The sequence below is a fragment of the Silurus meridionalis genome, chromosome 28, assembly GCF_014805685.1.
Source record: "Silurus meridionalis isolate SWU-2019-XX chromosome 28, ASM1480568v1, whole genome shotgun sequence".
Taxonomy (NCBI): domain Eukaryota; kingdom Metazoa; phylum Chordata; class Actinopteri; order Siluriformes; family Siluridae; genus Silurus; species Silurus meridionalis.
Genome location: NC_060911.1, coordinates 7,672,283 through 7,685,346, shown reverse-complemented (window position 1 = coordinate 7,685,346; position 13,064 = coordinate 7,672,283). Strand labels below are relative to the sequence as shown.

At 36.8% G+C, this 13,064-nt stretch overlaps 1 protein-coding gene across 14 annotated transcripts in view; it reads right to left on the bottom strand.

The window, feature by feature from the left end:
- Positions 1-13,064, bottom strand: part of nrxn2b (neurexin 2b) — a 634,852-nt gene that overhangs the window by 250,372 nt on the left and 371,416 nt on the right. For all 14 annotated transcript variants that reach the window (XM_046843343.1, XM_046843331.1, XM_046843340.1 and 11 more), the window contains 2 exons: positions 4,703-4,876; positions 1,599-1,718 (listed from right to left, as the gene is read on the bottom strand). In XM_046843343.1, the coding sequence (XP_046699299.1) occupies positions 1,599-1,718; positions 4,703-4,876 (294 nt within the window). The remainder of the gene's footprint in view (positions 1-1,598; positions 1,719-4,702; positions 4,877-13,064) is intronic.

Sequence of the window (13,064 nt, the reverse complement as noted above, 5' to 3'; positions counted from 1 at the left end):
GATCTGACTTTTTGGAGTGCAGCAAGTGGTGCAATTGAGAACCAGAAGTGTTGTGCTTGTGCTACTGTAGAGCTTTAGCATTGACTTGCATCAGAGGACTGTGGACCATATAATGGTTAAATACCTATATCAAAACAAACACTTGATTTGAACATTTGAAATGTTTCCAAATGCACCATGAACCAAAGTTTCTTGGTTTTAGATGTCCTTTGGTTGCCCATGTGGTTGATCTTCCTGCCAGTCACACTTGATTGTTAAATGGACACAGTGTTTTGCACCGACATTTCGTCCTGCTGCATTTGTTTTTTTCCTGAATGTCATGGTACGTATTCAAGATAATAATAAAAGCTCTGGATAGTAACACAGTACTAGTCGTGTCTAGTGTCAAATTTCAAAGCGAATCTCACAGCATTTCATAATCCGTACGTGGACTAAATGGACATCGCTCTGCTAGTCTTCGTTGACCACTCATTTGCCCCAAGTCTTTATGAACCAAGACAAGTCCTCAATAGCATCTTTAGCTTGCAATGTTTTAATCTCTGTTTATTAACATACCTGAGACTATACCCCTCAATAGAAATTTTACTGCTATGCTAAGCAAAATTAAAAAGCCATGATCATATATAAAAAAAAGGTTTGCACAGGTTCAGCACTAGTGCACATGGAGTAATAACAGCCCTTGTTTACCTCAAGAAAAAATATCTGGACATTAAAAGCTAAGCGGGTTAAACACCTTAACAGATTTCCTTTTTCTAAAAGACAAAGTCACACAGTCACCTCCAATCGGGGAGTGTGTACGTGTGTCCAGGCTTTCAATTACCTCTAGATTAAGTCTGCATACCAGAAGGGAGATGCCATAGATCCAATTAATCAGAATAAATCAGCAGCGGTTAAAAGACGTTAAAGAATTAGCCAAAAAACTCTCAGTGCACAGTGGCTCGGTAGAGCTATCAGTCCCGAGAGCGAGGGCCAAAGTCTTTCGTCGACGTTTATAGACTTTTTTAGAGCAGCTCACCAGGCAGCTCGCACAAAGCGAGTACAAGCCTGCAAGTTCACCATCGCTGAATACCTTAGCCCAGGTAGCACCGAGGACTTCAAACACAGCCTTGTATCTCTTCATACCCACCTTTCATCAGTCTTTTACTCGTTCTCTTTCCTGCACTCTCAGCCGCCTGTGGGTTTTAGCTCCTTCCTCCCCATAGTGGTGCCCCCAATGCAACTAGCACAGAACGGTAGAGTCTGGTACAAGCGAAAGTACTCATGAAAGCTCAGTGCTGTGTCGTTTAATAACCACATCACATGTCATGGAGATATCTATGAAATTGAACGCATGTTTCTGAGATGAAATGAAAGAACCACTTCAGTATTTCTGCCTGGAACTAAAATCCACTGATGCTAGTTTGATTTATCTGACTACAAAACAAAAGGGAAAAATATATATATGTGATGTGACAACAGCAAATCCATAACCAGACAGTTCATAAAAGCAAATGAAACCAAACTAAAAACTAAACTAAACCAAATCGACACTATATTAGAACTGACCCAATGCCATTAGCCAACCAGCAGAGTAAAAAAAAAGCAAATGGAACACTCACGATCGCTGCAGTACGAGCCTCCATAGGACGTCATGCTACAGTCGCACGAGAAGCCCTCCCACTGCTGCAGACACACCCCCTGATTATGGCAAGAGTCCTCCGTGCAGGTGGTGCTGGGTCCTTCACACACAAACGCACACGTGTTAGTATTACAGCCGACAGGTCAAGTGATAAACATGCTTCTAGTGTTATCTGGTATTATCTTGACAACCGTTTACTAATCTATATACAGTAAATATCACAACCACTAATGGCATGACGGTCATCGTGTGAACATCCAGATGTGAATGTTGTTTTTGTCAACTTTATTTGTGAATATCACATTGCATCTATGTCCTGTTAATGCATTCATCCAAATATGGAGAATATTGTTAAAGGAAAATAACAAGCGATGTCTACTGTGGACGTCTTTACATAGCGTCCTATTCCTCTTATAACACAGCAATTTTCCAACATTGTCCAAACGTGTACCACTTTTTATGAAGGTCGTATGTAGAAGCACCTATAAACACCTTCATAACCTGTTTCAAAGGCTTCACAATTCATTGCGCACAATTGAGTATTTACATATTGCTGGAAAAAAGGCTTTATGACCTGTTATTACATAAAAACATTTAGGACAATTTATAACACTTTGGTATTTAAAGCATGGATTATAACCATGGTACCAAGTAATCTACATAATAATTATTAATATTTATAGTATTTGTGAGCTCGAGTCAATTTTTTGTAAAGATTTTAATTGAAAGTAGAATATGAAAAACCATGATAATGATAATTTTTTCTAAAAAAAATTAAAAATAAATTAATAAATAAATAAAAGATACTGCCTTGACCTAGCTATGTATCTTTCCTCTGACCTGTTTTCATATTACACGAAAGCCGTATGTCAACCTCATTACACTATAATGACGTTTATGTATAGTTTTTCTTCCCACTAAGCATTGAGTTTTAAATATTTCCTCTTCATTATATGAAAATGACACAGGAAGTATGAGGTGCTACGAGGTCAGTTGTTAAGCAATTCTAGCATAGCCTTGACAGGGTCATAACATAAAACCAAAACGTATACAGTAAACCCCCATTTATCGCGGTGGTTATGTTCCAAAACCTGTGATAAACGAAAAACCACGATAAACAAATGCCACTCTAAAAATGCTTTTTTATGTATACAGTACTGTACTGTAATAACGTTTTACTTCATTTTATAATTAATAGTTATATTTTTGTGAATATATTTCATTATTTCAGCATAAAACTCCATAAAACAATAACTATATTGAAACAATAACTCAAATTTTTTTGGTCCATGGTGCTATCGCGAGAGATCGGGAAAATCAGCCAAACTAATTAGTTATGTGGCAAATGCAATTCTGTGATAAACCGGGGGCACGAGAGTCAAACCGCGGTAAAGCGGAGGATTACTGTAATAAAAATGTATGTAGGTTTAAAAGATGTCAGCTGTCAAAAAACTCTTTTGTAGGCATTTTATAGACTTATATAGGCTTACTATCAGGTGAAAAGTGAACATGAGAGAAAAGCAGTATGCGTATACCTGTTTTTTTTTCTCTCTCTCTCTAGTGCCATTGATATTTTCATTAGGGAAAAGTACTGCAAGATTTCTCTCTCAATTGCATAACAAATATGTGTTGCAGATTTCAGATCAAGATGCTGTTTTATAGTCCCGGCAGATACGCCATTTATCGATCATATGCAAATCAGGCAATGAATTCCAACAATAGAACTGTAAGCCATCTGTTAAACTTTTAGACGAGAGCACGAAAAACTGTCAAAACAAATAAGCAATATTAAAAATCCAATAACATTTTTGCATTTTTAAAGGCTGCATGAGTAAATCTCAAGTACTCGCTTTTAAAACTGTCTGAAACAGAAACTACACGCCCTGCTTTTGGGTAGACGTGTAAGGTAATCAGGTTGTTTTGATTGAGATAGACAGAGGTAAAGCCAAAACACGATCGACGGCTCTACAGGGAAATCATAGTACAGCACCGCGGAGTTCTTGTGCTCCAAAATATAAATAAATAAATAAAATAAATCCAGTGTATGCCTAGCTTACAGTTACAAATGAAGTCTAAGCACAAAGCTGATACGTCTGTCTAGAATATTGCTGGCTGGGTTCATTATCAAACACCATGGGACTGGGCCGAACGTTGGAGGGGGGCGATGACTTTTAGCTGACGTAAGGGCATTCTAGATGAGCTGTTACCATTATGCTTATAAAATAATGGTTGCCCTTTTACAGTTATTGTTTGCCTCCAATGTTTTTTTTTTAACAAGGCAGAGATGTTTTATTTCTGTGTAGTTTGAGGCTTTTTGCTTACACAAGGGTCTTTGAGGACAAACAAATACCAGGTCATATAACTTTATCTGGATAGAATTTTGCTTGGTTGCAGTTGTTGAAAAATCTAAGAAAAAAATAATAAAAAAGGGGAATGTGATCAAATGGTTACAGAAGTCCTAAGAGGCAATGCATTATTCTTATTGTTAATATGAATATTATTATATTAGATTTGTTTTTCCCTCAGGAGCTCAGGAAAAAAAAATAATAATAATAATAAAAAAAAAAAAAAAAAATAATAATAATAATAATAATAATAATAATAATAATAATAATAATGCATGACCTCTTAGGGCTTTCATACCTTTTGAACTTTGGGCATGTGTATTATTATTTTGATTGTACAAAAACCTCAAATGAACCTGTCCACTATATTTGAATGTTCAGGAGCGGAAAAAGTGCCCCATGGCCAAATAGCAGATGATGTATTCATTTTGTAAGTTCCTTAAGGAAAAAACATGATCAGGATGCTTTGGATTACATGTGTAACGAAACACAATACCCAAAAGGCCTAGCAGTCTTTGTTATTGCAAACAATTACCTCATTGCAGAATTAAGTCTCGTTTTAGGTATGTTTTAGTCTTGTTTTATTAGACGTCCAGGCGCATACATCATTGGATTGGGCTTTGACTTGCCCTGCCAGCAAGCAGATGTCCAACCCTGATGTTATATCCGAATGTCTCCTTGTTCAACAAGAACAACACAGTGTGCATGTGAATTAACAGAGATGAAAGAGGTCACTGACCATCGCATCCTCGGTCCACCTGGCCCACCCTGTGGAGGGCGTCTGCAATCAGGTCTGGCAGCCTCCCGTTCAAGTCCACGGACGCCAGGCAGCCCTGGTAGCCGTCTCGGGACGCAATGAGCTTGGGCAGACTGTTATACATCGTCTTTCCCACACCACCTATATACAGCTCTCCTAAAAGAAAAGATACACACAAAAGGAAGAAATAGTTAGAAAATCTAAATAAATAAATATGTCCAACAAGTCAGAAGAACAGCCTGCAGTAAGTAGGTGTCTTCTAACGTACATGAATTCAACTTTAATAGGAAACGCTTTGGAAATGTTTATGGGGGTTTGCATTGTTTAAGAGGGTTGATGTAGCACTAATGCAGCCCTCTGAACACAGAGTGTACGAAATGAAGGAATCTCAGAATAACGGTTTCAGTACATTTCCTGTACATATGAAGGAGAATTTTACATTTGAAAAATTAACTAGCACATTCGGGAAGAAGTGAAAAGAGTTACCCTAACAAATGCAATCAAAAAGTCATGGATTTTAAGATTTAACAAAGACCCTGAGCTGCAGTGAGTGGAGGCATGTTTTACTATGTTTTACTAGTGGAGATGTGATAGATTTTAAACCCTGCCTCTCTCTCTCTCTCTCTCTCTCTCTCTCTCTCTCTCTCTCATATATATATATATATATATATATATATATATATATATATATATATATATATATTTTTTTTTTTTTTTTTGCATTCACTTAAACTTGGAAACACAAACCTGTTACACCATGGCAATGCCCTGCTGCACAAAGCTCCTTGGAGATGTGGTTTACATGCATTGGAGAGTTAGATCTTGAGTGGCCTACTATAGAGCTCTGATCTCATCCCTACTGAACACCTTTGAGATGACTCTGACTGCACCCCAGGCCTCCTCACCTACATCAGTGCCTTTCATAACACCCTTGTGGCTGATGAACACAAATATCCAGAAGCACAGTCCAAAATCTAGTGGAACACCAGAAGAGTGGTGGAAAATATAAGAGCAATTTGGGACTAAATGTGGAATGCAATGCTCAGAAATCACATACAATATATATATTCTTAATCCTATTTTTCTTAATCCTATTTTAATTTCCAAGACCTTTAATAGCAGCCACATACTGATCAAATACTGTTCATATAAGGTTTTGCTTATTTGCAGAGTTAAAAAAATACTAAAGATGAAACAGAAATTACATCACTGGAAACTTAAAACCAGTAACATAAATGTGTGTTTTATTTCCGTTATGTATCACAACCATTCAGTATTTTTTAGCTGAAATATCTGCTGTTTTTTTAACAGTTAAAGACCAAAAAATAAACTATTACCATATCAAATTGAATATAATTAACAAAACTGATACATTAAGACCAAACAGTAAACTAATTAGCAGTCAACTTTACAGATAATTCTGTCTAATAATATTTTTCCAATTGTTCAAGTAATATTTAATATAATGCATGTATTTGTTAAATTTTTTGTGTTACTACTACTAGAACTAATAGTAATAATACTCATCACCACAGTAATTTTTTTCCCCTGTATTTGCAGTGAAACTGCAACCTCTCCTCTACCTCAGGCTAAAACAACGGAAATCTATTCATGTTTGGATTAAAGAGGCCTGTTTATGTCATTGTGTGCCCTCTCCAATTTGTGTAATTGCTGATCTTATGGACTCTCAAGTTCAAGGACAGTATGCTGGAAGGGCCATTCAAGCTAACAGCCTCTAATCGATTCGCAAGAAAGTGGCAGTGTTTTCATGAGTTTTCCTTATGTAACAACAACAAAGAAATGTAATAAATGTAATAACAACTAATAGGGCATTAATATTTACAAAGCTGAAACAAACATTAACAGCTTGTTTAATACGTTATGAAACCTGGTAATATGAAGTCTGATGCATGTTACTGTAACTAATACTAAGCATTATAAATGCTTTATAAAACGTATGTTTTAATAGCTTTATGAATACAGTGCCCTCCACAATTATTGGCACCCCTGTTTAAGATGTGGTCGTGGACTTCAAAAAATTCTCCTTTTTTTTAAAACAACATAGAACCCAAATGCAAAAAAAGAGAAAAATCCAACCTTTCATTTAAGTACAAAACTTTGGTGGTAAAAAATCATACATTTAGAAAAAAAAACTTGAAATCATGTGTCCCACAATTATTGGCACCCCTAACAATTCCTCTGAAAAATTTAATTGTTTTTTTTTATATATTTTCTGTAGTTGCTAAGGTTGGTCAGGGTATCTAGGGACTTTTAATTAGTAATTCATGATTTCCTGTTTCCTGGGGTATAAATATGACGTGACACAGAGGCCTAATTCTCTTACCCATTTGTCAACATGGCAAAGACAAGAGAACACACCATTCAAGTAAGGCAGATGTGTGTCGACCTTCATAAGTCAGGCAATGGCTACAAGAAAATAGCCACTAGCCTTAACTTGCCGGTATCTACAGTCAGAGGAATCATTAAGAAGTTTAAAACAACTGGAACAGTGACAAACAAGGCTGGAAGAGGTCCCAAGTTTATCTTGCCACAACGCACAGTGAGGAGGATGGTAAGAGAAGTAAAAAAATTTCCCAAGCTCACCGTCACAGAATTGCATCAAAGAGTGGCATCTTGGGGTCACAGAGTCTCCAAAACAACCATCAGACGCTCTCTACATGCCAACAAGCTGTTTGGGAGGCATGCAAGGAAAAAGCCTTTTCTCACTAACACTCACAAACGTAAACGTCTGGAGTTTGCTAAGCGGTACTGGGACTTCAACTGGGATCGTGTGCTTTGGTCAGATGAGACTAAGATTGAGCTTTTTGGCAACAAACACTCTAAGTGGGTCTGGCGTAAAACAAAAGATGAGTATGCCGAAAAGCACCTCATGCCCACCGTGAAGTATGGTGGAGGATCTGTGATGCTGTGGGCCTGTTTCTCTTCCAAAGGCCCTGGGAACCTTGTTAGGGTGCATGGCATTATGAACGCTTTGAAGTACCAGGATATTTTAAATAAAAACCTGATGGCCTCTGCCAGAAAGCTGAAGATGGGTCGTCATTGGGTCTTTCAGCAGGATAATGATCCAAAACATGTGGCAAAATCTACACAAAAGTGGTTCAGCAGTCACAAACTCAAGGTCCTCCCATGGCCATCTCAGTCCCCAGACCTCAACCCAATCGAAAACCTGTGGGGCGAGCTAAAGAGAAGAGTGCATAAGAGGACCCAGGACACTGGATGATCTAGAAAGATTGTGCAAAGAAGAATGGTCAAAATCCTCTCTCTGTGTTCTCCAATCTTGTGAAATGTTATAGGAGGAGATTAAGTGCTGTCTTGTTGGCAAAAGGAGGTTGTACAAAGTATTAACATCAGGGTGCCAATAATTGTGGCACACATGATTTCAAGTTTTTTTTTTTTTCTTAATGTGTGATTTTTTTACCACCAAAGTAATGTACTTAAATAAAAGGTTGGATTTTTCTCTTTTTTTGCATTTGGGTTCTATGTTGTTTTAAAAGAAAGGAGAATTTTTTGAAGTCCACGACCACATCTTAAACAGGGGTGCCAATAATTGTGGAGGGCACTGTAAGTTATGATCATAAAAATTGTTATTAAAATACACAATCTCCTGTTTTAAACTGGTCATGGGCATTGCATACATATTTTATGAAGCAATTTATTAAAACTATTTAAATGCAAAGGATGATGTAGGTTTTATGCAACTTTGACTCTTCATGGAAAACATCATCCATCAATATGATTAATGAGGTTGAATGAGGTGTTGTCTTCTCATCTTTTTTTCTATTCTCTCTGTTTCTTCTAAAAAGTTGTAGAAGACACAGTCTTTCACAGGTTTGTTAGAAATGTACTTAAACACTAATTAATGTATGAACACTAATTGATGTATGAACACTAATTGATGTATGAACACTAATTGATGTATGAACACTAATTAATGTATGAACACTAATTGTAAGGTGTTCAAATCATTCATTTGATTGAAAGTTATATACACTACATAGACATACATTTGTGGACACCTGACCATAAGATTTGCATCCCATTCCTTGATTTAGTCCTCATTTGCTTTTATAATAACCTCCACTCTTCTGGGAATATGTTCCACTAGATTTTGAAATGTGCTGATTCAGCTACATAGCCAGGTAATAATGTAGGTGAGGTGAAAAGGCCTAGTGTGCAGTCAGCATTCCAATTTATCCCAATGGTGCTTAATATGGTTGAGGTCAGAGGTCTCTAGCAGGCCACTCAAGATCTTCCACTCCACCTATGTAAAAATGTTTTCATGAAGCTGGACTTGAGCACAAGTGTGTCGTCATACTGGAACGGGTTTGGGTCTCCTACTTCAAGTGAAGAGAAAATGTTATGCTGCTGCATCCAATGACATTTTATACTACCGTGTGAATTCAATTTAGCAGTAAAAATTTGGGGAAGAGCCACAAACTGTTGGAAAAATCAGATGTCCAGATATTTTGTCCATATAGTGTTCTTTAGGAATACTTCTACTACTACTACTACTAATAATAATAATAATAATAATACACAGGTAATTTAGAGAGGATTTAGATCATGTATTTTCCTAAAATACGAAAGAAGCCTGTGATATTATCAAAAATATCTTAGTCAGTCACCTCATAATAATGATTGATGTTATTTCTTCTATGTAAACATAAAGCTGCATAAAACCCCTGATATCACACACAATTCGAAATGTTGAGACTTTTAGATAAACTAGCATTACAAGATAGACTTAATAATATAAACTTTCCCAGGCTGCATAATCAAAGCTTGTTCATTTTGTATTTATCATCTACTCCAGTACAATTCACATTATTAACTTAAGCGTTGAAAGTAGAACAGGATACTGAAGGAGCAATAAAACATAACTATCATAATAGTAAGGCACTGGATGGCAAACTCTCCTAAATTAGACCTGTCAATCAAAGTTGCGTGTATCACCGCATGCCGGACTTTTTGAACGTAGTGACAAAAAACATGCCTTTCAAAATCTTTGGTCCTTCCATCACCCTTCCACCTTTGACCCCCTCTCACTGCAGGAAGCTTTTATGATCGACAAACGATTTCAGGAATCTCTTCCCTAAATTCTTTTTCACTGTCGAAATGGGATGTTCCGGAGAATTCCTTGAATATTGCTCAAGAATCCTCTTGAAAAAAAAGGAAAGACGAGTAACTTCGTTCAACTCTTTTTGGAACTTTTAAATGAAATAGCGTGATCGATCCCTGACCTCTGCATCATACCAGAGATAAAATATATTTTTTTCCTTTCTTTTTTTGGGGCTCATATATTTTTTAGACGTGGACATAAATCGATCAGGTCAAGACAAGATATAAAGAGGAAAAAAAAAAAAAAGAAAATGGTTGCTGGACCTGTGTGTGTCTGTAAATAATCGTTTAAGAAGTTCTAGCTATGGTGTTCTCATGAGAGCATTGATCTAAAGGCTTTGAGAATTATTCATTTAAATTGAGGAGGGGGGGGGGTGGATCCTGGTTTATGTGTTAGGCTTTCATAAGCCAACATGCAAATGTAGTCATTTAAATTTATTATAATTATATATTTATTTCATTTAGCCCATCTTGTGCTTATTCACAGCAAAATTCTAATTACAATCACAGAACAATAATGCACCAAGATTACACTGATATCTTCTAAAAACAACGTTTGCACATCCCCAGGCCAGTAAAACTCGGAATAATTGTTTTCCACAAAAAAAAAAAAAGAAAAGAGAACATCCCGTATCACACATGCTACATAATAAAGACTACAAAGGCGATGCAATTTATGAGTTGTAATCGAACTCTTCATTCTGATCGATTCCACTGGAACACACACAACCGGCCACTAACCCACACACACACACAAACACAAGTACACGCACCCCTGCCAGGCCCGCTGATCGATAGCTATTCTACAGAATCTCGCAGATCGATGCCTTGCCAATTTGCCGCATTTGTGGTGTGCGCAGACACAAACCCCACAGTTGGTTAAGATCATCAATAAGCGTCTTGCGTCATCACCTGCAAACTTTCCATTTCGGAAGGATTTGTATTCAGCAACACTTTACTTAAAGGCAAGGTTTATAGGGCTACGTGCATCCCCCTTCAACACCTCACCCACACAGACATAAAGGCTCATTCTAACAGAAGTCACAAACATAAGAAATTTTTTTAATTGTTACTTTGTATTTGGTAACAGGCCATTTAAACCTGACACCTGACTTTTCCAGCCATATGTGGTTCCACCCCAAACATAGTTGATGGTACACAATTGTATAGGATTGTATAGTCTTTAAATGTGGGGTCATTCAATTTCCCCATTTACTTGATAGGAGACCCACACCTGTACAAGCATGACAATGGCAAGCAGCTGGTAGGCAATACATTATGATTAAACACACAAAGGCATATACACTTTATGAACAAAAGTAGTGGGACACCTGACACTCCAGCCATATGTGCTTCTTCTCCAAAATGTTACCACAAAGTTGGAGGCACATGCTTGTATATAATGTCTTTGGATGAGGCAGCATAAGCATGGCAATGCCTCTCTTCACAAAGTCAGCTCTGTGAAGATATAGTTCTTATGGGTTGAAATGATCGTGAGTGGTCTGCTATAGAACTCCGATCTCAACCCTAGTGAACACCTTTTGGGGTAAAATCTAGTGGAATATCTTTCCAGAGGAATTGAGGTTATTATAACAGCAAATAGGGACTAAATATGGAATGGAATGTTCAAAAAGACATACCGACTTCTGGTCATGAGCACAAACCTTTTTCCACCTAATGGATCTGAATCTGGCACTTTTGAAATGAGCTACAGCTTGACCTATTATTGCTACCGTTTTGTCACTGAAAGCTAACGAAAGACAAAGCGAGACAGAACAGGAGGGTTATAAGTCACATGTCTACCCCATTTCTATCTCTCCAATCTTTTCTGCTGATCATAGCTTCATGCCCAGCAATTGGCTGACTGCGCTGTGGTGCAGATTGATGACACACTTGCGCTTTATGTTCCACAGCTGCACATAGACACAAGATCCAAGAGAAGAGACATGGGTTTAAATGTTTTGTTATACTGTTATACTGACCTGCACAAAAAAAAAGGAATTTGCTAGCAGTGTTATCTGTCAGCATCCAGACCTGCTGTAAACAGCAACTGTTTTACTTTAGTAAAAGCGTGTTTTATAATCGGCTCTGAATATCTCTTCAGCGAACATGAAGAGCAGGTACAAGAATAGATCAACAAATTTAATTAGGCTTCAGTACAACCTTATATGTTATTGCACATCAAGGCCACTCTCAAACCTGTGGTAATGAGAGCTGATGCCTATAATAACAGATATTAATAATATTAATAATAATAGACCTTAAAAATGTACATGATGGGTTATATCAGAAGGACATTCTTTGTTATTTCTTAGTCCAACCCTTTTTTCCCTTTTTTCCACCTGTGTTCTATGTTTCACAATAAATCCTAGTTGATGCCTCGATTTGGTTTTACACAGCTTTGCAATAGATTATAGTTTCTATCTATCTATCTATCTATCTATCTATCTATCTATCTATCTATCTATCTATCTATCTATCTATCTATCTATCTATCTATCTATCTATCTATCTATCTATCTATCTATCTATCTATCTATATTTTTTTATGATTAACTTACCACATGTTACAACTGCAGAAGAAAGGTGTGTGTGTGTTGGGGGTGTGTGTTATTGTTCAGCTAAATTGAGCAAATATTGGATTAAAAATAAATAGAATTAATTATTGATTGAACTGAATTCGTATAAATTGGATACAATTGCGTAGCTCGTGTAAATCTAGATTTTAATATAAATTAATTCTACATATTCTTATTTAACCTCAGGAGTCATGTCAATAAATGTACATTCGATTCCTCTGGGGGAGTGGATTTAAACCACTGAGGTATAATTTCTTGAGATTTCCCGCAGCCACACTTGGATGCTTTCCTTCGTCTAATACACAGATGCATTGTTAATTGCCTACTGAGTAGAATCCTGTGTATTAGAGCATGGAAACACATGATTGGAAACATTGATCATTCCATAGAGACACTCTATAAAAGAATATACCTAGGTTTCATTTCATTAAAAATAATTTACCAAATTGTGGGGTCTTTTGCGTCTGCTTGTTATCCGGTACATGCACTAGAGACAAAAAAAAACACAGTTCTTGCCAGACCCTCTTTATAAGCTAATTACATTAGCAAGATTATACACATTTTGTTAATAGCTTCAGACACAAGCAAATTTAAACATATACAAATGGCAAAGTTTGCATTCACTA